Source organism: Poecilia latipinna, unplaced genomic scaffold, assembly GCF_001443285.1.
Source record: "Poecilia latipinna isolate Pla-1442-1.1 unplaced genomic scaffold, P_latipinna-1.0 Scaffold693, whole genome shotgun sequence".
Taxonomy (NCBI): Eukaryota; Metazoa; Chordata; class Actinopteri; order Cyprinodontiformes; family Poeciliidae; genus Poecilia; species Poecilia latipinna.
The window spans coordinates 140,977-167,842 of NW_015113309.1; the positions used below are offsets into that span (position 1 = coordinate 140,977).

Here is a 26,866-nt window from a genome sequence, read left to right on the forward strand (position 1 = left end):
TAGCTTCAAGCATGTTCATGTGTTACAACAGCCAAGTCAAAGTCCAGACCTGAATCCAGCTAAGAGTCTATTTTGTGTTTTAAAAAGTGCTTTTTTCTGCCTGAGCAATTTTTTTAAAAGAAGAAAAATAGTCTCAGGATATGCTAATCTGGTAAAGACCGTAGTAGGCTAAAGGAGACTGAACACAAGTTTGTGGTTTAATGTGACACAGTGTCAAATACCTCAGGTTGTATTAACACAACCTGAAGGCTCTTTACTTTCATAAACTGGTGTGTGTCAATATTAAAGATTCTTTCAAAAACAAATGTTGAGATTTAACAATTTAGTTTTTTATGTAAAAGAAGAAAGGCCATTAGATTACCTCCCTGATTCAAAATATCCTGACCCTGTTCCAGGTCGCCCCAGATTTAAAGATCACCTTCTATGGGGGAATTTTCCTGCCATAATTCAAGAGCACACATTTTCAGTCTGAAAGCAGGACTTCATGTCTTTCTTCTCAAAACTGCTCAGATCATATCTCCACCTGCAAACCTCCCTGCTCTCTTACGAATCGTGTTCTGCTAGTGCTTGGAACAGAAAAGCACTGTCGCCTGGCAACCTCTCAGCCAATAGAATGCAAGCATTACACTGGGTGCGTTTGTTTCCTTCTAGTCGGTGTGCCTGTGTGGCTACTATCAATTGTAGCAGGAGTTTGTTCACAGATCCACAGAACCAACTGTGTTACACCTTAGTCACAACATGCTACCTGTCTGTGTCCCTATGATGAATAGGTTTATAGATATATGTTTTCTGTCAGTGGTTATATGTAATGATATATAGACAACCATTAACAGAAAATGTATTTATCTATGAACCTGTCCATCATAGATGGATAGATGGAATCGACAGTAGCCACACAGGCGCACCCACTAGAAGGAAACAAACACACCCAGTATAACGCTTTCATTCGATTGGCTGAGAGGTTGCTAGGCGACAGTAGGTTTTTGTTCCAAGCGCCTGCAGAAAATGTTGCAAGCGAGTGGAGATTTGAGAAAGCACAGTGAATATTTGAAAGAGCAGACATGTTTTGAGGAGAAAGACATGAAGCCCTGCTTTCAAACTTAAATGTGTGCTCTCAAATTATGGCAGAAAAATCCCCCCATAACCTCCATGCTGGTATTTAGCAAGCTCCTGGAAACGTCCTCAAACTTTCAGTCACATCTAACATGTCACTGTTGCCTTGAAAGACTTTGGATTTTCTTCGCCTCCTCATTTCAGCTCTGATTACATCAGTCAGTGCTTAGTGGCCTCCCTGCTGCTGTCAGATTGATGAACACAGCTAACTGTGACAGTCACTTCACCACTTCATATCCTACTCGGTCACAACGCATGAGGGCTTCTTTTGCTTTCAGTTACTCAACTTAAACAAACCGACACACAGCTGAGATTACTCTTCCATTTATTTTAGGTTGATCTCAGTGATTTTTAAGCAATTTCAATGTCTCTGAAAAAGCATCTCATGACTGTTGTTCAGTTATTCATTCAAGCTGCAGTGCAGGTTGTTTCACATTAGATCGCATTGACATTCATACATTTTAAGTCTCAATAGTAGAAATATGTTCAATTATGACGCTTTATTGATATGTTTCTATTTTTTTTTCTCTTCAAAATATAAAAAGATAGATCATGAACATTCCATTGAAATATACTTTATACAGTTCTTGATGAGTTGTTCTTCGTGTTCCAACATTTCAAAAATGAAATCCGGCATAAGTCACAACCTGACGCTGCAGTGACCACCTCTTCTCCCCATTCAGGCTCCATTAAGACCACAGTACAATGGACCAGTACCTAAGTCTGTTTTACACAATAATAGCATGTAAAATGAATCTTTGGGATGCTTATGTGAATGCAGTAAATCAGGTGTTTATAAAGAGGTTAGACTTGTTAGATTTTCTAATTAAAATAACATTTCATATATTAGAAAACTTTATATAGTATGATATAATTTGCTCTGAAACAACTGTAATATTTTCAATTTGTAAAATACTTTTTTAAGATATATGTGATTGCTATGTAACTCTATGGAAAGCCATAAAGCCACTAAATAGGTGGCTGAAAACGTCTAAACTGATGACGGCACATCTGTGTCTCGGGGAGCTTACAGTAAGTGTCGATCAGTGGCATTCATGGTGTGGATTGCATACAGTGTCCTCAAACAGAAAGAGACACAATGAAAACATTTTAAAAATGAACAGACATGTGAGTAAAACCAAACAGGATGCTGCTGAGGAGGTTTTTGTCCAAAGACCGCGTGGCGCCTTCAGGACAAATCAGAGTAACACGCCGACACAAAGCATTTCTGTCCTTTTGGTTGTATGAGGTGACTGCTTTTTTCTTTTACATTTTCCAACACATAGAAAACCTTTAAAAATAAAACAGACTTGGCACAATCAACATTGTAACTCATCCTGTTAACCAAATCTAAATCAAATGGCAGTATTATGCATTAGGGAAAAAAAGACATCTTTTCAGCCTGCCGCTGGCAGACAGCTGCAACGTGGAGAACAAAGATATGGAAAACTTAACAATGAAAAACAGTGGCATGAAAATAAAAACTGCCTGGCCATAAAAAATAAAAATTACAACTTACAAACAATTGGGTGAATCACAAAGTTTTTTTTTTGTTTTTGCCGGTGTGCACGCCACCTCTGAAAAATCACTGTGGCCATCCAAGCTCTGAGAACTTTCCCGAATGAAAACTACTGTGTGTTAGTAAGATTTTTGCAAATAGAGAAAGTTGTAGACCCTGTTAAACCTGCGCAGACTCAACAGAACTGTTGAACGCTCTCTGTCGTCTACATCACGCTGAAATGAACGAGGAATGGGCGGGGGACCGTTCAGCTGCCTGAGCTAAACCCCGGACCAGCGGGGCCTGAAACTCACTGGGAAAACCAAACCAAAGAAGTTCTTGAAGACCCATCTACACTCAGGTTACCTTTGTCTTCCTTCAACCTGTCACTGTTTCATTTTCACCATCAGTCTCCCCCAGGTGGACCACTTCTTACCCTTTATCACTTTCTGACATCATTTTGGAAGCTCTGGGTCTCTTTGATTGGTGCTTGCATGACTGCGTTGTGATACGATGAACTAGCCAGCGGGATGACAAGAACTCGACCGTGTGGTCATGACAGATGCTAAGACCTGACCTTTTAAAAAAAATGAAGACAAGCTACCTCTACACACTCATGCCGACACTGTGAGTGTGAGTAGTTCTCAGTTGCCTCTCCAAGGAAGACTTTGCTGCTCTACAACACGGCACAGTGTTTATAAAGTTATCCGGACTGGAATCATGACAGGAACAATGACAGAAAGGCTGGAGGGAAATGGCAAGACTCTGTTCCCCCTCGAGAGATTATCAAGTCATAATGCATGCTGTTTTTTTTTTTTGTATTGTTTTTTTGATTTTTAATTTTTTAACACATCACTGTGAGGTGTTCACATTATTATTTTTCTATATATTAGAATTTATTATGTTAAAAGAAAATAGCAAAACACCTACATCCACACACACTATCAGCACACCTGAGTCCCTAAAGCCCACGCTCTGAATCTGGAATGGCAGTTTATTCCATGCAAACTTAAAAATCTCTCCCAACTCCTCGCCATATTGCATCTTTTATTATCTTATTGGTCTTCCTGTTCTCCTGCAGAGGGTGAGACTGCTATCTCTGCGAACGAGGCATCCAAGACTCTTAGGAATCCCTTCAACACCGAAGCTTTGAAGATAACTCAAAGGACTCGGTTTTTATCAGCTACAGTCGTGACAACTCTTGCCTTATTGCCAAAGAAAACTAGCAAACTATGATTACTAATCAAGCTTTCAGAACATGGAGAGCTGCTGTTTCAGTACCGGTGCTGCTTTTGCTACGGAAGATGTGCAAACAAGTCAAGGAGGAAACATGGACTTTGTGACTGACAACAACTACAGGACTTTGCTCAGATGCTACGGGCAAAGTTGGTCAATTGAATGTTTAGAAAGTGTGCTGCTCAATGCGTTACAAAATAAAAACCATGGCAGAGGCCATCAACACTGGAATGAAGAGTGTAGGGCAGTAGTAGCAGAGAGATTTCATCAAACAAAACATAGTTCAGGGTGTACTTTGCAAACATACATGTTTCAATATTCACATTTTTTTTACTTCTCAAAAGAAAATATAGCTCTTCTCTTTAATTATAATCTTTTTTAAAACATTAATTGCATATAACATTTTTTAAATTTATTTTATATATACTTTTTTGTATCTCTAGCACCCTTGTCTTCAACTAAGGGCTTGCAGAAAAGACAGTCATGCAAAGTAGTCATGCTGGTAAACAAAGTTACAAAAATGCATTTTTTCCCCCCATTATTCTTATTGTCCATCCTTTTTCTTTTCCATGTCTGAATGGGCAAGAGTCAGTCATTGCTAAAGGTCTTTCTAGAGACCTTTTTTCATCCCCAACACCCGTGGGTTAAATTATGTTGCACACCCCAGCATGAAGGAATACTTCTTTTCCTGCATCCTTTCCACCGACTATTTTTCTTCTCTTGTATGAGACCTTTTTTTCCCGGACTCTTCCCGGACAGGACCCCATCTCCAAAGACATGGAGCATCGTAGATTTGTTTATCAAAATATAGATTTGTTCTCTTTGTACACGTCCACGCTTGCTCTTACTCTTGGTTCGTTTCTCTGAATATATCCTTTGGGCCTAGAAGGACTCCCTCTTTCCCCCTGAACTTCATCGTGACATTGTGTTGCCAGTGAAGCACTTGTTGGCAGCAAGAGGGACAAGAGAGGCAGGGCAGTATGCATCAGAGGAGTCTTGGCGCCTAATCGGCAGTGTTTGGGAAATATTCACCAGATTGGTCCCGTTCAAAATAATGCAGAACTGTTTACATTTTTTTTGTAATTTAGGCAGGATAGGCCGATATTCCAACAGGGTTTGACTCCGTGAGTCAGTCTGTTTACTAATCAAGTCTCCGTCGCCCAGACACGGGGACGTTTCCTACGTGTGCAGTGAGGCACGGGAAGCTACTGGCAGTCAAAGGACTAAGAGACAATGGTTAGCATGAGAGGGAGTAGAAGCCTCATCCTATATTTAAGATCTCTACTAATCTACTATACATTACAGAGGGTCATTCAGCAAGTGCATGCTAAAGGACCTTTGGTACCCAACATAGATTTTCGTGCAAGCCCACATCAGTACATGAGAGATAAAGATAAGTCTTTTTCCACTATTTAGTGATGGAGACTGTTTAGGGCGAGTATAAAATGACTGGTTTAAGATAATGCTACATGTGCTTCGATTGTTCTGCTTCAGAGTTAGTGCTGTTTGATGAGCAGGGCAGTACTTCAGTCTAATAGAAGTAAATGGAAGACTATACAAGTGCTAAACTTTAACAAGGGGCTATCAGGAGGTGCTGTTAAAGACTGTGCATTTTTATATTTGTGCATCTCTCTCTTTTTTAAATTAATTGTTGTATTGAATAAGACCAATCCTTTGTCTCTCATGTGCTCCCTCAATGACTTTCTTCTTCTTCACTGGAAAGGAATACAGGAGTGACATCTAGAAGATCCCTTGAATGCATAATTTTCTCTCTCATTGAACTGTGGATGGATTGGTTTTTAAGTCACGGTATTTCCCAACCAACAGATGCTACAGTGTGTTAGCACAGATGCTACATTGTTCGTTTGAGTCCAGGTGAAAGACGAGTGCTTGACCGGGAAACTTGCTCAGTGGTTCAGCACTGCAGGCGGCGCCGATTTGGTCAATAAGCAGGATGGCGTTCATAACACTGTCAGAGAGATGTCGTCTGGAATGTGTCATCAGGAGTCCTGTTTTCTCCAAAAGTGTGTCAGTGCAATGCTCAGTCCGCTTGAAGGACAAGGGAAGGGGGCACAGGAAGAAGAACTGGGCTGGTGGGAGGGGGTTCAGGTGAACTGTTGTCAAAAAGGTGTGGTTGGCGATCCAAGAGGCTGCTTTGGTAACAATGTGAGGAGCAGACCGTGTGATACATATTTATATATATTTTTTTATTTCATGATTACCCTCTGGTCTCTCTCGTCACCTCAAAGATCTCCTTTCAACTGTCCGTCCGTGACAAGCCTGTTGCTTATGTGGCTCCCGCCGCAATTTGTTTACCAGTTACTGACTCCTCATAACAGAGAAGGCGAATGCTAGAAACTTAACACTGCAAAGAGAGAAACAGAAAGCCGTTAGTGTCGCGTTCACCGCCGCTAGCCTTCAAATAATCATGTTCAGTCACACTTCATATTTGGTTAGCTGAGGTTTCTCAAATACAAATAAAAAATGACTAATTAGGTTCTGACATTATGAACAAATGTAAAGTAATCAGGAGTTACCATTACCTGTCAACTGCAGTTTAACTGTGTCAGAATGAAGTGAACAAATTGAAATAAAATGCTTCAACAACACACAACAAACACTTAAATTGCTGCAATGGTTGGTTCGTCTTAAACAGCAAAATCATGAAATGGAAACATTACAAAAACATGGAAAACTGACTTTTCCCAGACTGAACAGCATTCGAGAGCTCAGCTGTGATTTGGTGCTGCTTGACCTGCATGTGTTTGCAAAACTGTTGTTCAGAAACATCCAGAAATGGTTTCACTTTTCAAAGAAAAAGTAAACATTTAGTAAAATACAACAGTAAATTTAGCCCCAGTCATTTTGTACCTTAGCATTTATGGTGAGTTTGACTTCTTCACGTTCTAAATTGTGCCTTTAATTGGTGCTAAACATCTAATTTACAGATGGGAGCTGGTGCTAAGACACAAAATGATAAAACATTTCTGAAGGATTTTCCTTGATGAAATCAAGGAAAATGAATGTTGTTTCATTAAACCCAGACATCATCCGTTGCTGCAGCTGCTTTTTAACTTCTTCTGTGTGCTCTTCATTTTTCCACAGGACGAGGCGTGGAGTGATGTCACCTTAAACCTCCAGCAGGCCAGTAAAATAATAAACAGGTTGGAAAAACATCATGTTTTCAATAATCACATTACAATCAAGCCCAACTTTTGCATTAAAAATACCAACCATAAATGGTTTAAAACAGAATTTTAATGAAAAATCAACTGTAAACATGTTTACCAACAAAGCAGCAGTCAAATGAAACAAAAGTTTTACAGCAAATCCAGTGAAATTATTGAGTTTGTGATGTTTTTATCTGTAATGAATACACTAAAACAATGAGCTCTCCAGAGGAAAAAATATTTTTAAGTTCTATAAAGCTATATAATTATACTTTTATATAGATTTTACATTACATATATTCATTTTGTGTTTTGATTTAAAACTGATTGTAATGTCACTTCTTAAAACAGCGTTCTAGATCTAGTTACATTATCTATGAATCTATTATTTTATTATATGCAATAAAATGTCTTATTTTCACCATTTTTTATCACTGGAAAATTGCTCCTAGGTTTGACATACTGAAGGCGTAAATTTTTGGAAACTTGTTGTTTATTTATGTTGTTTTAGAATCACAGAAGGAACTTTATTTACATCACTCACTTTCAGCACCACGGCCATTAAAACGTCGTCCAACAGCTGCCATTGTTCCACACAGACGCCATCATGGCAAAATAATATCAGCTGGTGATTGGTCTTCTTCACCAAGTTACATCTAACTTTTTGAAAGTAGTACATTTGATTTTTTTAATAAATCCAAATTGCAACTAGAACAGGAGCATCAAACTCAGTTTCATTTTGAGCCAAATCAAAAATCTGACTGTTCTTAAAGGGCCGGTGGTGCCAGAATGTATTGATAAAGCCCATTTTATCAATACATTCTGGGATTGATATTAATAAATAGCTGTTTGTTTCAGCATCCAATCAGTGTTTCTTATAATTAAGCTATCACTGATCAGGGTTTTGTTTTTTATGGCTTTTTGGAATCAAAATCACAGATTTTGTTTTGCTAATTTAGAAATATTTGTAAGGAATTTTTATATTTGCGCTGATGTGTGATGTTAAATGTGAATTTTTATACTCGCCGTATTGACATCAAGTAAAGCTGAGGTAGCAGTCAATTAAATCCAAAGTTTTTGATGAATTTTGAGAAAAATTTGCAGTAAAATCAGAAAAAATGTGGGAATCTGTTGATTTTGTGTAAATTTTCAGGATTTGTGAAAAACTGGAGACTTTTGATGTAATCTGGAGTCTAGAGGGCCACAGAAAAAGCTACGGCGGGCCACATTTGGCCCCCGCGCCTTCAGTTTGACACGTGAACTAAAACAATATTCAAAATTCAGTGGGAACAAGTTTTGTGATCTGATATGTTTATGACAATAATTAGTAATCTATTGCAGATAATTTATATGGCTTTTATACATGGATCTTTGAGTCTGTACATTTTAAAAATCCTTAAAGGCATTAATCTATTCTAACTGATGAAATCACCTGATCAAAATATTCTCCTCTGTTGTAATTAATAGTTATTTTAGTTTAGAGTTCCCAACATTACACTTTTGTACAAAATGTGGTATTTCTGTCACTGCAGAGTTTAACTGAAATAAAATAAATGTTAGTTATATTATTTATACACAGACTGATCCTGTTTACTTGTTGAGTGACATCTTAAGGTTTTTACTGGATTTTATTTAGGGGTAAAGTAATAAAAGGGGGAATAAATATGCATGAAAAAAAAGAATATTTTTTGTTCCACTGAAAAGTTATGCATGAATTTTTATCACAAAAATAGTTTACATTTTCAAAGACTTAAAGTAGTTTTGCAAGAAACTATTCAATAATCTGCATTACATTTATTCCAATTCTGTCTGCGGATATTCAGACTGTTTTTGTTGACAAGAACTGTTTATCAATAACATCAGGTAAAAATAATAAACAGCTGTGGGAAAAAATGCACTGAAGCTCATTGAAAACCTCCTGGTTTTTCCACCAAATACTGATTTCTGGGCTAAAACATTAATATTGTTGTTTCTAAATGAATATTAAATTGTTTTCTCTGCATTATTTCAGGTCTGAAAGCTCTGCAGCTTTTTCATTATTTTCACCATTTCTCATTTCCTGCAGATAAAAACTAACTTTTTACTTTGAATTTTGCAGACATGTTGTCAGTAGTTCATAGAATAAAAGATCAAAGTTCATTTTACTCAAATATAAACCTATAAAAAGTAAAATCAGAGAAACTGATCATTTTGAGTCGTCTCTTAATTTTTCCAGAGCTGCATATGAAAATTTTAAACATAATCAGTACGACTAAATTCAAATAACTCACATGTACATTTTCCGTAATAAGTGCTTCTTTAAAGGTTCAGCTAATTAAATCTAGCCGCATTTTGCATCTAAATTGACATCAGGGTCTAAGGGACTTCCTGGAGGCACAGGAAGGCCTGTTTCTGTTTGATTCAACTTTAGGTCAAATATGATTTAACAGAAGATAACTGTGACTAAAACACAAATACAGCATTTATATCAGGAAAACTGTGCAAAATAAAGACATTATTTGATCCCTTCAGTTACATCAGTCCACAAAAATATTCCTTCTTATTTTTCTGTAAATGATAAAGTATAATCCACAGAATATAATAGCCTCCCTTTATGATTAGACAAGATGTAAGGGAGGCTAAAAGGGTTAACGAGGAGCCAAGCAAAGAAAAGCAGCAGAAAAAGAGAGAAATGATCCTAACAAATGTTTTGAGCCGAATCTCAGTTTGGTCCTGGTGCGTTCCTCCTCACTGCCAGAGTTTAGGTTCTTACTGTACACAACAAATCTGAAAATCTGCTCAGCATGCTGAATGACAAGTGTTCAGAAAACATTACAATACTGCAACCTTTTTTCTTTTTTTTTACATTAAAATGTTAAATCTATGTGTGAAAAATGTTCTAAATAATCCGTTTCTGTTCACATCACAACTCACTTCCAGTCAACTGGCGATTAAAACAAACATCCATCTGTTCACATGAGACTCATTTAGTTTCAGTTCTTTGGAAGCACGTGGATTTAAAAACTGGTGCCAGGATTCAGCAACACCGAAACAAGCAGACGAATTTTACACATGTGAACCTAAATCAGATCTGATTTTAGTTTGTTCTTCTTACAGCAGCAGTGTGGACGTTTACAGTGAAATGCAGCAGAAAAAAAGGAAAATATCAAACTTTTTCCAACCTAAAACCATTTCAGACGGCTACCACAACATCAGATCTGAGCACTTCTACTTACATCCAGAGGAGCTGAAACATGCGAACAAGTTTTTAGGGTAAAAATATATCTGCATATTTACATGTTTTTTCCAGCATGACAGAAATATTGCACATTTATTGCATATGTGAATGTGACATTTTTTCCACTTTTTTTTGCTGATCTGTTGCTCAACACAGAATGTACAAACATGAAAAATATACACAGAAAGATGTTTATCTTGGTTTTAAAAGCAAAATGTGTTGATTATTTTCAGCAAAATGAGGGAAAAAAAGATGATTTGATAATTTTAGAAAAACATTTAAAGCAAAAGAGAACCTGAGTAAAGAAACGAACAATCATGGTGTGAAACAAACGCTAAGCGAAGCGTGTTCGATGGGGCGGCTCGTTCCCACAGATTTCATTCCTCACGCCGACATGCAAACGTTAACGGTTAGTAATCGACACCGACTGTTAGTAAAGTGCTTGTTTTTATTTAAACTTCGTAGTTAAAGTCGTTCAATTTGGCTTTCTAAAAATTAGTTTGTTAGGAGCTTTTTAAATACATTGCACTGAGTTTATTTTTTTTTAAAATAAACGAGGAAATATTCAATATTTCATTTATATCTCTTACCAGAAAATGATTTTTTCCCCCCAAAGGTCCATTCAGTCATTTCCTGTCATTAAGTAAATAAAGTTGTGAAAACGTGGCTGCAGGGACCTGCTGATGATTTTTCTGTGGATCATAACTCCAAATTATTTGAGAAAAATCCTTAATTTGCTGATTTAATTTTCTTTTTCTTTATGAGCATATCCAAAATATTCTAAATAAAATGCAGCTTGGGAAACTTGCAGCTGACTGGCTGCACCCAAGAGCAGAGAAATGGAAGATATTACGTTATATTAATGCATTTTAAGGTACATTTGGTGTTTGATCTGTTAAAACAGGAAGTTAAGTGGATCCTTAGAGACGGTCTGAAGTATTTGCGGCAGCATCCTGGGGCTCTGCTGTAGCTGCTGTTGTCAAAACAAGTGTAGCTCTAGCTAACAGCCATGCTGCTGCTATGTGGAGCCGCGGCGCATCCAGCGCTGAGCGTTTGGAGTTGGACAATCTGACCTTGGAGCGTCAACCAATCAACCAATCAGAGAGACTCTGCTGTGTGACGTAGTGGCCAGTAGGGGGTGTCCTGCCAGGAGACACGCCGCGGGTCAGAAGGTCATCGAACTGGACTCGGGCGAGACGAAATCAACACCCAGCTGTGAAACTCTCCAAACTCTCAATACCTTTGAATTATCTGGTAAATTTAAACACGCGCCCAACAACTACATTCTGTTGATTTAAGGAAATAAAACCTCGATACTCTCAGTATTTCATCCTCCATTGTTCAAAGTAACCAGGAGAAGGAAAAAAGGCGAGAGGCTCCAACGCGTCGGGCCGTTATCAGCTGCTATCGCGGTTTGTTCAATAGAAACTGAACATTAATGTTGAGCAAAGACATCTGAGCCTCAGTTACGACTGCAGAAACTTTCACTATGCAGCATTTTGATACCACTCAGTTTCATCTACCATAAAGAGAACGGGAAAACAACGGCTCGCTCCAACGAGCGTCTAGAGCGATTTTGACTTTGAATGTGAACTTGAAGGGCCTGATGCTCAAACCGCGCTCAGTGTGAACGCAGCATGAATGTTTGCACTTGTGCAAACCGTCCAACAAGAAACGTTTTGATACTTTAAACGTGTTGGGTGTGAACGCAGCGTTAGCTCGGCCTGATTAGCCACTGCTATCTGGAAAAAAAATCTACATTATCCTGGTTTTCTGTAATTGGTAAGAATGTTTTCCTGATGAACTCGTTTTGCACAAATCTTCATTTTTATACGTCAGTAAAATGACAGAATGGACCTTTTCCGGCTGAATCCAGGGTAATATTTGCATATGCAGGATTCTGTTCCCGGTGTATTAAGATGAAGCCGGTTTATAATCTTAATTTTCACCATGGCATCTCTCTTTTTAGCTACACATTGCTTTAAGTCGCTATTTAAACTTTCCACTTATGTGCCCTATGATGACAGGATGCTAACAGTGAAACAAAGAGCTAACCGTGATGTTTTCTACTATCGTCTTACATCATTAGTCACAAACGACGAATGCAGAAAACTGCTAACATCAAAGTAATCTACGAACAAAGACTCTTTTCTTTGGCTAAATGAACGTTTTCTGGAGATGCTAGCTTAGTTTTGTTTGGTTCACAACACAAAATGGATGTCTATCTACAAATTTTACTTCTAAAATATCAGCGTGTTTGTTTTTTTTTCCTTGAACCTGTGAGGCTATTTTTTAAACCAATCTCAATATTTTAACGAATCATCTGATAGTTTACAATAACTTCCTTTAAAGCTACATTTTGTACTTTAACCCATCTGCACGCCTGATGCATGCATCACAAACAGAAGTCACTCTACGTTCAAGTTCATTTAACATTATTGCTATTTTTGTTTGCACAATATATTATAATGCAAAGGGAAGTTTCAGCGTGATCCGTAACGAATCCACCGCGTTTCTCTGGCGTCCAATCGCGAGGATCCGCTACAAAATGGAGGGGATGGGGGAGCGGCAGCGGCGCAGTTGCCCCGGCGTCTCATAGTTCTCAAACGGGGGACTAGTGATGGGAGCGAGGCGCAGAGACGAACCCGCCACTCCAGATATGTTATTGAGACTACGGGATTTCTCCTGGCCGGTCGCTTTATGACCCAAAAACGATTCAGTTTGGACGCGTGCAAAAGAAAATCAAAGATGAAACGTGTGCGTAAAGATGATTGTAGTTTGGTTGGCACAGATTGGAAACATGAGCATGTAGTTTATAAAGTCAAAAGAGAAGAAGCACATAATGAAAAGCAGAAATAAGTAGAAACATGTTTAAAAAGAAAACAAGAAAAAAACAGAAAGGACACACAGACAGACAGAGACAGGACAGACAAGACAAAACAAGAAAATGCGAGTTATGACATGTAATTTTTTTCTTTTTCTTTTCAAAAACACAAAGCACAAAATTTACAGATTTTTAGAGACTTGACACCAATTGTAGGCCCACTGCATAAATCACCCAAACTGTTTCTTCTTCAGGTGTTTTAGGCGGATTCAGCCTGAAGGAAACAGTTGAACACAAATATAGAAGAGCAAATCATCCATGTAGAGAAGGAGTTGACCACATGAAGCTTCTCTGGAACAGATCTGTCGACCTCAACAGTGTGAAAAGTCCGTTTTTAAATATAATAAATGCTTTATTAAACATTTTCCTCCTCTGATGTGACGTTTATCCTGTAATGTTTCAGATTAAGATTAAAAAATTCTCTTAGGAAGTAAAATATAATTTTGTAGGTGGAAAATGATTTGAAAAAATCTGAAAAAGTTCTACTAATCTGTTCCTCTGGTGGCGATCCCAGAGACCTTCTTGTGTTTTCTTTCAACTTAAGTTTTATTTCCTTCATCGCCATCTTTTCTGTTCTTTTTTCTTTTTAAATCGGCCTTCATCTTCATTCTTCAAGCCTTCACATCACAGCTGATTGGTTTGTGGAACGGATCAGAAAGTTATTAATATTTATAGGAATGATGCTGCCACCACCGTGTTTCTGTCCTAAACTTACAGTTTCACACCTGGCAGGTGGATTTATAAAACTATTTAGTTTTCTGGTAGTCAGACAAAGTTCAAATGATAATAAAACAATATAACGACTGTAAAAATGTTTGCTTTTGACTAAAAATGTTAACTTATTTAAAAAGCAATGTAAAACCCATTAATGGCATTATCACAAAAGTTACATTTTGTCGCTGGATCCCAGCAGCTGTGTGGAGGTTTTACCTGGACGCTTTCACTGCAAAAAAAAAAAAAAAAAAAAAAGATTTCTGTCCTGCAACACTGCTCCTCCATTTTGGTTGGTTATTTTATGCTTTGTAACTTTTTAACAAAATAAGGTTTGCATCAGGATAATTAGATTAACAGGTCACTGCACCATTTTTAAAATTTTCATTAACAGGTTTTCATTTGAACTGTGCAGAATAAACGTCACATAAAAGGTGGAAAAAATCACATTTTCACGTTTAAAATGACTTTGTGTCTCGTTAGTCGTGTCCCACTGAGCGCCGCTGTCAATCTAACCGTGGACCCGTTGCGTTTGCTTTTCATTCATGCAAACTTCAGATGGCCAACGTAAAAAAAAAAAGAAAAAAAGCGTTTCCTGCTGTGACCGTTCCCTGTAACCAGATCTCTTCGTAATTTGGCTACAGTGGGAAATGACACGAAAACTAAATCCAGCTGCGCAAGCGACTTGTTGGTGAGTTTAAGACTTATGCAGCGTCCTCAGTGTCCTTTCCCACTGTATGTGGGTGTGAGCCACAGCATGCAGATGCTGAGTTTTCCCTGCAGGGCGGCGCCACAGAGAACAAAGGGCCGTGCTAACGGCGTGTTGTTGCATCAGAGGAAGTGAAAAAACACCATTGGTAGAAATCTACCAATGAACAGCTCACACACATATAATGGCTGGAGCTTTACTGCTAAATTAGGAGATTTAATGATTTCCAGTGGCATTAAATAAACCTCCAACCATCACATAGCCAGACGGACAACAAGGAGCACGCAGCAGATGACGCCCTGTGTGTCTTCCTGTTCAGAAGCAAACGAGTAAAAATAAAATGAACCTGAATTAAGCTCCACCACTTTGGACAACACGTCGTTTCCTTCAGTGTTTGTATTTTGATTCTATTTTTGTTAGTTTATTTCTTATCATACACTATTTATTAAGTTATAAGTTAATTCCTACAGATGCAGTATAAAGACACTGAATTTTCTTGGCTCAGGCTGTTTTGCAGAAGTTAATCTGACTTTATGAAAGCAGTCTGAATGAGAACAGACAGATGAACGAATGTTTTGTGTCCAGATAATTATTTTAAAAACAACAGCGAGCATGCAACATGCTGAGTAGAATGAGGAGGAGAAAGGACAGGAAGAAAAACACTCATAGTATGAAAAACTGCTAAAACTTTTATGTAAAAACACTAACCACTTTATTAGGTACACCTGTCCAACTGCTCATTAACGCGAATGTGGAATCAGCCAATCACATGGCAGCAACTCGACGCCTTTAGGCAGGTAAACCTGGGCGAGACGATCCGCTGCAGGTCAAACCGAGCGTCAGAAAGGTCGGGCTGGTCTGAGTATTTCAGAAACTGCTGATCTCTGGGGTTTACAGAGGAGGGTCCGAAAAGAGAAAACATTCAGTGAGCAACAGATCTGCAGGCGCGAACGCAGAGGTCAGAGGTGAACGGCCAGACTGGATGGAGCTGATAGAACAGTAACTGAAATAACCATTGGTTACAACCGAGGCCTGCAGCAGAGCATCTCTGAAGACTCAACATGTTGAGCCTGGAGGCGGCTGGGCTACAGCAGCAGACGGCCACTCCGCCGCCGCTCCTGTCAGCTAACAACAGGAAACTGAGGCAGCGACTCACACAGGCTCAGCAAAACGGACAGAAGATGGAGAAACGTTGCCTGATCTGGTTGGATGATGGGTCAGAATTTGGCATCGACGACATGAAGCCTGGATCCATCCTGTCTGGTATCGACGGTTCAGGCTGCTGGTGGTGCAGTGGTGTGGGGATATTTTCCTGGCACTTGGACCCATTAGTACCAACTGAGCATCATGTCGACCTGAGTGTTGCTGCTGACCATGTCCATCCCTTTATGACCACAGTGGACCATCCTCTGATGGCTACTTCCAGCAGGATAATGCACCATGTCATAAATCATCTCAGACTGGTTTGTTGAACAATGAGTTCACTGAACTCCACAGTCACCAGATCTCAATCGGAGAACCTTTGGGATGTGGAGGAACGGCAGATTCACATCCTGGATGTACAGCAACTGGATGATGCCATCATGTCAACATGGACCAGATTCTGAGGAATGTCTCCAGTACCTCGTTGAATCTCTGCCATGAAGGATTAAAGCAGCTCTGAATCCAACCCGGTACTATCGAGGTGTACCTAATAAAGTGGCCGTGAGTGTGTATTCAGATGCTGCATTTATTTTGTCCTTGTTTTAAAGACTAAAACATCGTCGCCTTTAGTCGTCGCTGCAATCCAGTGAAGCTGACCTGTGAGGCTTTCTGCACTCGGCTAAATGTTTCACCTGAGGAAACGGCGTCTGTTTGTGCAACACTTCTTCTCCTGTTTCACTGGAAGCAGTCATCCAGGTCAAAATGTTCAGAAGTGCAGAGCTCAGCAAATGGACAGGAGTGTTTTCATCCATTTGTAGCCGAACCGCAGCAGCTGCAATCTGAGCATCGCTGGCCGGCGGCAGTGAAAGCTTCACAGAGAGCAGACGCTCACTTCGCTGCCAGAACTGCTGCTGAGCAACAGAACCAGGTTTCGGTTCTCCTTCTTCTGGTTTTTATTCCATCCATTGCAGATTAGCGAGGTTTTTTCATGACGTCAAAAACTGAAGTTAACTCAACATCTATAGGTTTTAGAGCTTTGTGCCTCTCACCCAGCTCTCTACGTCTCTGCAGGTTTATCTCAATAAATTAGAATATCACTGAAATGTTGATTTCCCTCATTAGAGCCGTTACATGAATTCAGAGCACACAGGTTGAGATTTCTGTTTGTTTGAGAGATTGTAGCTCACAGCCAATGAAAATCCAAAAGAGCAGTTTAACCAGTTGAAATGATCTCAGTCTGGGATCCTTCTGCTCAGATTACTGCGTCAGTGCAGCATGACATGGAGGAGATCCTCAGAGTCTGGCTTCATTAGCTTCTGCTGCATGCTGGGACTTTACCTTCTGGAAAGAAGTTGTTCTTTAGACACATTTTTTCCTTCCACTTAACTTTTTATCAATGTGCTTGAATATAACACTCTGTGAATAGAAATCTTATTTCTATTCTGTAATATTTGTGGCTTTTCCTCCTTATCAAGTCAGCAGTTTTCTATGCAGAACTTTGGGTTTTCATCAGCTGTAAGCTGTTTTTTCTTTAATGAACATAAATACATGCTTGCAATATGTCACTCTAATATGTATATTTTTTATTATTCCACTGGGACCATCCCATTGAGAAAAACCCAGATGGGCAGCATAAAGTATTGAACAGCAAATTTACACAAAAATTCAGCAGAGAAGAAACATTAAAATGAGAAGGATTCTAAATGACCCTAAATTTTCAATTATATTTTAATTTACTGAGATGCACCTGTAAGATTTCGTCACATAAATCTAATAATCCGAGGCGTCTTGGATTTCAGTGCTTAGTTTGACGTTTGTGTTGTCACTCGGTACCGGATCAAATCCAAACACGTCAGAGCTTCGTGAACATTTCGACCCAAACAGAAGAAAAACAGACGGTGGAAACTGGCAGCCTTCAGGCTTCACTTAAAAATATGAATCGAGAAAGAAGAGAGATGGAGATCATTCAGGAGTCTATGATTTGAATTCTGCAGGATTTTTAGTTGTTTATTTGGGGTTTTTTTTAATCCATGCACTGCAAAACACAAAATCTTACCAAGTATTTTTGGTTTAGTTTATAGAGAAAATATCTGAGTACATTTGAAATAAGACAAACTAACTTAAAAGTAGCTCTGCAGCTCGATATAGAGGCTGATTTTAGGTAAATAATTCCTTAATATTGGCGAAAAATTTCTAGTTCCACTGGCGCCATTACCTAGCAACCCCAGCCAAGCCCAGCCGTTACCTAGCAACCCCAGCCGTTACCTAGCAACCCAGTTCTAGTTCAACTGGCAGATTATTTCACTTATGACAAAACGTTTTTCCCCTGTTATGAGTTAATTTATTTGCCAATGGAACAAGAACGTTTTCATTAATAATAAAGAATTATTTACTTAAGCCCCTATTTTCTAGGGGGAAAAAAACAAAAAACTTTTAAGTTACTTTGTCTTATTTCAAGTGTATTAGGAACTAGACAGGAATAAGTTGGTAATATTTAGCGTTTTTGCAGTGTGAGAATGAAATGAGGCTGAAAGCTGGAGGTGTGTGAGCCGCTGCAGGCCGTCAGGGGAAACGAGGAGCCTGGCCGTCACCGCATTCAGCGATGATGACATAATTCCTGCCCAAAGTCACACTTCATTTACACTAAGGAGGGAGCAGGTACCTACCTAGAGTCAGACTTTAGTTACACTTGCACTGCAGTGGCGGCCTGGGGATGGGATGAAGAATGAGTGTTAATCACAGGAGGAGCAGGTTATGTAGAGGAAGAGGAAGAGGAGGAGGAGGAAGAGGAGCAAATATTGTGTCCAGCCTGTTTACCAACATGACTTCAAAATACCTAACGAAGCCTGTCACCATCACAAATTTCACTGGACGGTAAACTATAATCTTATTGTTTGGAGACCGTTTTTAAGGAATATAATGATAAAAGGAAAATAATAATGCAAGAGCACATTCTAAAAGATCAATAAACTTTAAATTTGAATGAACATTTAACACTGGAATTGGAAGATATTTTAAATATCCAAAATAAATAAAACAACAAATAAAAATAATTCTGAAGTCTTTTATAAACAAAATCGTCCTTCAATTTATTTTATCATGTGATTAATTGACTTTTTGATTTTACTGTAGCCTAGGTAAACTACATATAAGTATATACATGCCTGTCACAGTAATCATGTCAAACCATAAATCACTGCAGCGAACGGCCATCTTTAAGCCTTTTTCTTCTGTTCTTATGTTAGAAATGCACACAGACCACTGAAATGGACCCTAGTGCCTCATACAGCACACCGCCAACTACTGGCCATCCGCTGCAAGTGCAAGAATATTTTTGTTAAATCCAATATGGCCGACATATGAAAACGCAACTCCAGTCCCCCCTCCTACTGTAAAGGACAGAACATTGTGACAAAGTAAGACCAATACTACTGATGTATTTTCCAAATAAGAGAAAATTACAACTGATCACCTAGAAAAAAATCCTAAAAATATAAATTTTCCCCACTTTTTTTATTCCTTAAAAAAGTCAAAAACTCTTTGGGGAAAAACATCCTGACGTAAAGGATCATAATTCATACATGAAAGGGTTAAAGTTTACTACCTCTTTGAATGTGTTTTTGCATTATGTTCTCAAAACAATATTATCGTTTATCGCAATAATTTCTGTAACAATGTATCATCTAGTAAAATGTGACGCCATGACAGGCCTGACTGTCTTCAGACATGCTCTGCAATGTTTGCCAGGAATCCACAGGATTTGCTGACTGCTCAGTTTCTATCCCTGGGTTGCCCATCTACAGTATCATTCCTACATGCGGTCAATTGGCTGTTAAAGGTGGCGTTATCTCCTGTTACCCATAATTAGATGTATTGAGTTTTCTCCTGATGATCACCGGAGCGGCGCATACAGTACATACAGTACAGCCTGCTGGAGAAACGAGACGACATGCAGCCGCGTCCCTCCACCTCCTGTCAGGAGTATCTGGGTCACAGCAGCCTGTAGAGTTATAAATAAAGCTAAAGTCTACTTAAAGGGATAGTTCGGTTTTTTTATTTGGGTGTGGAGTATTTCTGATCGATCAGGATTTTACCTGGAGTAGACAGAAGTAAGGAAAATCCTCATGTAGAGTCAAGCGAAGTACGGCATGAAAACTGGCCCATTTAAAGGCAAATTACTTTCAAAATACCTCAAATTTAAGAGCCGGAGTTCACAAAAAAGATTTTTATACTTTACTACTTTTGCATAATGCAATTGTTGAATATTTTAATCAACATTACAGGTTTCCTGGTGTTTAAGGTGCAAAAATTACACAAAAATGATGCTACTTTGGCTAAGTCTAATCTTTCATGTCATTTACAGCCGTGGAAAAACAAAAAGCCCTCTGCACTGAAAACCTCCTGGTTATTCCACCAAATACTGATCCTGAACTCTTCCTGAGTTAAAACATTCATATTGTTGTTTATAAATTAATAGGATTTTGTTTTCTTTGCTTTATTTGAGGACTGAAAGCTCTGCATCGTTTTCATTATTTTGACCATTTATCACTGTCTGTAAATTAATACAAAATTTTTGGTTCATGCAATAAAAAACAATGTTCATTTTACTCAAACTTGTATCTATAAAAAGTAAAAACCAGAGGAAATGATCATTTTAAATGGTCTCTTCATTTTTCCAGATCTGTATATTAATGCCCTGCAACACTCACCTCCACCTTTTTTAAATAAAATCTGTCAGTCAGTCATATATGATGGTCAAAGGAAGAAAAAACTAAAAATACACTGAGAAAAATGGCTGCTGACTGAAGTGTTTTAAATTTAAGATTAAACTATTTGTCCCACAGTGTGAAAAATGTCTGAAGTTTGTTGAGAGAGCGAGACTTTCAGCAGGTAACAGGAAAGCTGCTCTGTTTTATTATTTAAGCTTTCAGCCTCAGAGTAAACATGAGAATCCCTAGGAAATATTCTGAGAGTCTGAAGTTGGCTTACTGAGATACGTCTCATGAAATAATTACCTGAGCAACAGGTACAAACACAAGAGAAAATCTTTGTATAGCAAAATATCTGTTACTGTAGGTAAGATACTGACTGCTCAGTTACGCCACGTTGTCCCATTTCAGCTTTAATCGTATGAATATTAATCGTGTTGATGGATTGTGACTCGTTTCTTAAATGCGGCTCAGACAAAATATTTGCCAGGTGTGTGAAGAGACGGATCAGAGACACAGTGAGACGACAGCATGCAGGACGACGTGACGCTACAGAGGGTCCTGAGCCTGACATGCTAACAAACACACATCATTTAGATCCACTAGTTGAGCATCTGAAACTAAAACCTTCGAATAAACGTGAGATTTTGTTTAACTTAAAGAGAAATGGTAAAAAATGAACTTTTTTGCAGTTTGTTTTTGAACAAGCATCAACTTTCTGAGGGTAAAAGCTCCTAAAGTTGTGTCTAGTTAAGATTATTTGTTTTCCAGTCACTGATTTCACCGTCATGTTGGAAGTATTTTCCTTCCGACTTCCAGGAAGAACACAAGGGAAGTAAAAACACAACAACAAGACACTGCTGCACAAAACTGAAATATATCCAAAAAAATAAATCACAATCACAGAAAACGGCAAAATATAAACCGAATGTCACCACAATAAAAACGAGCATTCACGTTAGAAACCAAATCACCAAAACATACTTTACTGTACACACCAAGTTAGTAACAAAATGATAAACAGACACAAAAACAATAAATGAAATAAAACTTGTATATATTTGTAAAGTGAGGGAAGAAGAGAAACTGAAGAGTTGAAACCAACAGGACTGAGATCCTGATGAAGGTCTGGAGAGTCAAAGAGGCTGTCGCCCTTTGAGAGCCATGCATCAGCGCTATGAGCACAGGAAGTCAACATGGCCGACAGTCAGAACAGAAAACACACAGAAGCCGAGGAAGGAAGGCGTCTTACGCTCAGGAAGATCAAATAAAACACAAACGATGCACACAGGAAGGAGGAGCAGAACAATCCCTCTTTAAAACAAAACGCTTCAACTCAACGCAAATACTTTTCAGAAATTTGATTTTCTAGAAACGGGAATCTTATCCACATACAGTTCCTTTAAAAAAAGCATTCATGCTCTTTTTTTTTGTAACTTTTTCATCTTGTTAGGTTACAACCACAAACTTTGAAGTAGCAACAGGAATCCTCTGATCGGTCAACACAAAGCAGCGCTGAACTCTAAGAGTGAAAATAAAAGTTTTTAACTTTTAGAAATAAAAATGTGAAAAATGCGAAAGTATTCAGTCATCATTACTTCAATAAAATCCATGTTCACAGGTTAATTAGTGGATATGCAGAAAGAAGGTAACATGATGTGAATAAGACTGACATGATGCCGTCATGAAGGAGCCTTCATGAATGCTTGACTGTTTCCATCATTTGGTAAATAATGGCACTTCTCATTCAAATTTACACTGAAAGTTGCATTAACAGCATCAACTTTGCACTATTTGCACTAAAAGTTGCACCAAAAGTCAATTAAATGTGTAAATTTTGCATTATTCTGCAAAAAAATATACTTTTAATCTAAAATTCAATTAAAACTTGTCCTTTAAACATGGCAACTTTTCATTAAAAGTGTCATAATTTACCAAATGTCCCTTCATGACAACAAACATTCATGAAGACTCCTTCATGTTTACCACAGAGTCAGGTCAGTATTATGTACACCCCTTCAAATAAAACGTTACCAAAAAGAAACAATAAATAGGAAAAGTAAGTCAAGTAGTCAAGCTGACTATTAGGTATGAATGTGCTAGAATGGTCTAGTCAAAGTTCAGGAGTAGGATCCAATCGGAGGAAGAACTTGGACGTTGATGTCCAGAGTCTTTCTCCGTCCAGTCAGACTGAGACTGAGAAGGACAGGAATGTGTCCAGCTCTGATTCCTCTCTTTACATTTATCAACAGTTTTGTGTTGGTTCATCAGAGGAAACAGAATCAAACACATCTGTGGTCGTACACAACGAGCTGCAAAAGGTTCTCCGGGTTTGGAGGTAAGCAGGAATCGGATCAAATCCGTTGATTTTAACCGTAAAGCACTAAGCGCCGTCTCCTCTCTTAGTGCACAGGAAGTTTCAGCAGTTTAAGGAACGAGGACCGTTATAGATCCCCAGCCTAAGGGTACAAATTAAAGTGTGCAATTTGTCTTTAGGTTGCCTTGAAGTGGCGTCCTAATGAGTCCAGTAATTATTTTCCTCAATGCGCTCCTGATTTGCTTTAAAGGGGGATTTTTGTGTCACTTAAATTGCAGTTTGCACAGAAGAACCATTTACAATGGCAGCGTTGTTAGCGTCCTCTAGAAGCGCGGACAGTTGGAAGGCTTGCTTACCTTAGACAGCATGAAGCCACTTGTTAGTCAAACCTGTCGCAGCGTTTTTGTCTGTCTGGTCAGTAAGTGTTTCAGTTGCCGAGTGCAGCCTGGACGCCTTTTTTAACTTCCATAACGGTCTGCGCTGCACCAGGCACTGAAACACAGTCACACCGTCCAGGGAGTCGCATTTCAGATCCATCACACGCTTTGGGAGACGTCTCTGCCGTGTTGCAGCTGATTTATGAACGCACATTTTCTGTTTTGATGCTGCCGTTTTGAGACGATGATAAAAATGCAGCAGCGTTGCTCTTTTACAGCGTGCCATGTTTCCAGAGATGCCGTCCCCTGACATGGACGACTCCACTGACCCCAGGGACCTTGAACCTTGGGAAACCGACTCACAGCACAATTATAAACGTTTTTAAGTTGGGGAAAAACGTCCAACAAAATGTTAAACATGTACGTTACTGTGCAAAAGTCTTGAGTCCTCAGACCGAGTTATTCATGCCTTTGGTGTGTCTGCTACAGAGCCCCATCGGGGACATGGGGGACAATTTTTCTTTTGCGTTCCCTCACAATAAGCAGATAGACTCTGGTCTATTTTTGTATACAGTCACAAATGTCAATTTCAAATTTCAAATATATACACATTTAAAGAGCTTCAGTGAAAACATGTTTATATATTTTTAACTCTTTGGTGCAAAAAAAAAAACTGATTGATAATCAATTTATTTAAGTTTCTGTTTATATCTTAAAGGGATGCAAATCTCATGTTTGACCTGCTTTACTTTTGCATTTTGCACAAAGGTTTGTGGTGCATTTCAATCCTAAAGAGAAAGATATAAAACTTTAGGTATGTCACAAATGAGATATTAACATGCATGGAAAAACCTTATATTGTAGCAGAAAGTTATTATTACGAGAACGCAAAAGAAAAACCCTCCATATCCTCTAGGGCTCTGTAGTCATGACACCCATTTCAGTGCATGTGTTAAAGGGTTAAAGGGTCTTATGTAAAGTATTTTCTGCAGACCAAGAGTTACAGAAATAAAGCTTAACTGATATATTTCAGACAGAACCGGTTCCTTTTTGTACCAGTTTACTTCTATATCTGCATGATGCTGTTGCTGCTGCAGCAATAAGGTTTCTGTTTGGTTTATCGTATTTTTGGTATTTTTATACCGATTGTAATGAAAACGCAGCTGATGACAGTTACTACTACTGCCTCATGCAGATACCAGTTAAGTTTATGGCTTTTTTTCTTTAAAACCTGAAATTTACTTACTTTTAAGCTCTCTGTCTGATATTAAAAACTATTTGCTGTGGTGGCGCAGGGGTTCAGCACATATGGAGGCCTTAGTCCACAACGCAGCTGCCGCAGGTTCGATTCCCGGCCTTGGCGACCTTTGCTGCATGTCTTCCCCTTTCTCTCATTACCAAATTAGCTATCAAATAAAGGCAACTAGAGCAAAAAAACAACAACTATTTGATATGAAACCTGAGTGCTGCACAAGCTGTGAAAAAAATGAACCATTATGTATGAATTAAGGCTGATTTCAAACTTTTGCACAGTTGTGTACATGCATAAAACACATTTTTTGATACGGAGATATGAATACACACCACTGTAGCTGCTGTGCAGCGGTTTGCAGCATTAGGCTGTAATAAGTGCTGTTGTTTACCAAGGTGCCGGTCTGTGGGGTTGGGAATACCACGAATAAACACATTAGAAGGGGAAAAAAGAAGTAAAGCCACACAACAACACAAACACGACACTCGGGGGGACAGAGACACAGTGTATAAACACGTAAGAATGAAAAGCCCACATACACACGCGTGATATGACACAACCTGAAGAGAGAGACAACAACAACACAGAGGCACATCAGACAACAAGGTGACCCGCCGTCCCGCTTCATCTTTCTTTCTTCTTACAGATTAGTTAATAACACAGGACACAACAACTGGGTTATATTCACTTGAGTAGCTGGATGTGCTTAGCGATCCTGCACTCATGACAGGATGCAGGTTAAAGAGACACTCACACCAAAACAAACACACAGGTACAAAACATCTGGGATCATTTGTGCTGCAACCCCATTTTCTTTTACACCCTGGACATTGTGTATCGAAATGGTTGCAGACGACGTCACGGAACCAAACAGGAGGTTTTGGCAACCGGGACGTCGGGCTAAGGTTATGCTCAGCTGTTCTGCATCAACCTTAAGGACAAACTCTTTCAGCCACAGAGGAGTGACAAGTCAGCTGCAGCATCTTTGACACAACAGGGTGGAAATATTTGTGTATCTGTGATTTTTGATGATTTGTGTTAAAAGGGGGGGCGCTACTTTCCTGGGGAGCCAGAACTGGGTTATTTGTGACTTTTTAACTGGTTTCAGTGTTACCTCTGAGCTACGGTTTGATCCAGGAGGAGGTGGAGTTTGCATTGAGGTCCTGCTGTAACAGAGACCCCTCCATCTTATACCAATCCTCAGTCAGAGGGGAGTCTGGGCTGGGAGCCAGGGCTGCTGCCTCTACAGTGGTTTGTTGCCAACAAGAAGGGAGGGAGGGGAAAGTTTGGAGGGAGTGTTTTGTTGGTGCAGGTTGGTGACGGTGGCAGTGGTCAGATTGCAGTATTAAATGAATGGCGGTGGGGGGAAAAACAAGAGGAGGGATGGTGAGGCGGAAAAGGAAAAGGGAGGAAGCAGAGGGGAGGAATTAATGGGAGGTTTGGGAGGGAAAAGGATGAAAATGGGGTAAAAACGGGGGAGGTGCCAGTCAGAAAAGAAAAAAGGGCGACGTCAGAGGGAGAGAGAAACAGACAGGGAGAAACAGAAGTGACGAGAAGTAAATTAATGCATGGTCAACTGTCTGAGTCCAGAAGACAGAGAAAGACAGATCACTTTTGAGTCTGAGAGGACGTGACACGTTCTGGGACGGAAAGATCTGGAGACGCCATAGAAAGATGGAGGACATGACTGGAGCTATGTTCAAAAATGTCTTCAAAATGAAAGGAAAGATGTTAGAAAACAACATTATGAGACGGAATAAATCAAATATGACGCGAAGCGGTGATGGAAATAAAAACAACGTGAATATGAAGAGGTGGAAACAAAGACAGCAGAGCAGAAGGGCTAATGTTTCTGCAGCCATATGAACTGGAATCTGCATCCACGTGTAATAATTCATCTACGTCTTCTGGACACACAGCGCTCTCTACGTGGTTTCTCTGTGGGGACGTGTTTACTGCGCCTGCCGCCTTGCTCTGTGCTCGTGTTTACACGAGGAGTGCACTTCGCATATCCGTCTCCTGGTGCGACACGTACCTTTCCGCACATTCCCATCTGTGGCGCGGAATTCCCTGGTGTTGAGTAGGAAGCAGGCTCGGTCCTGCTGGTAGCGTTCCCGAGTGGGGCCCCGCCCGATGGGGCTCCGCTCGTCCGGGCTCAGCACCTGGTCGATGGTGGGGCAGTCCTCGTTAGCCAGGGCGGCCGAGGCTGCGTCGCCGTTCTGCTTGGAATCTGGAAGAAAAATTCACAACCGCGGAGGTTTACTGCTGCAAACGGACTTCTGTGTGTCCGGACGACAGCGAGGTCGTCACGGAAACGCGCGGGGAGGGAGGCCTGCTGAACCCAGGTCCAGTTTTATTTGTTTTCATTCAACATCACCATGCATAAGAAATAAAGTATGTAAACAAAAAATTAAGTTAATTTCTTACAATAAATCAAAGAAAACATGAATAAAATACCTCAGAATTTAAATGGCAAAAATATAATTTTACCAAGAATTTTTGTCCAGTTTCTAAAGCAAACATCTTAGCA

The 26,866-nt window shown here is 39.3% G+C and overlaps 1 protein-coding gene across 7 annotated transcripts in view; it reads right to left on the bottom strand.

The window, feature by feature from the left end:
* Nucleotides 1-2,664: 2,664 nt before the first annotated feature.
* The window catches only part of LOC106954964 (potassium voltage-gated channel subfamily C member 1-like), a 78,362-nt gene continuing 54,160 nt past the window's right edge, over nucleotides 2,665-26,866 (bottom strand). The window contains exons 4-7 of one of the 7 annotated variants that reach the window (XM_015044839.1): nucleotides 26,372-26,566; nucleotides 25,451-25,579; nucleotides 18,348-18,388; nucleotides 2,665-6,212 (exon numbers count right to left, since the gene is read on the bottom strand). In XM_015044839.1, coding sequence (XP_014900325.1) covers nucleotides 25,458-25,579; nucleotides 26,372-26,566 — 317 coding nt within the window. In that variant the 3' untranslated portion in view covers nucleotides 2,665-6,212; nucleotides 18,348-18,388; nucleotides 25,451-25,457. Of the gene's footprint in view, nucleotides 6,213-10,360; nucleotides 12,931-18,347; nucleotides 18,389-24,875; nucleotides 24,897-25,450; nucleotides 25,580-26,371; nucleotides 26,567-26,866 lie in introns of those variants that run through there. The other 6 variants (XM_015044841.1, XM_015044838.1, XM_015044836.1 and 3 more) reach the window with 6 other exon arrangements.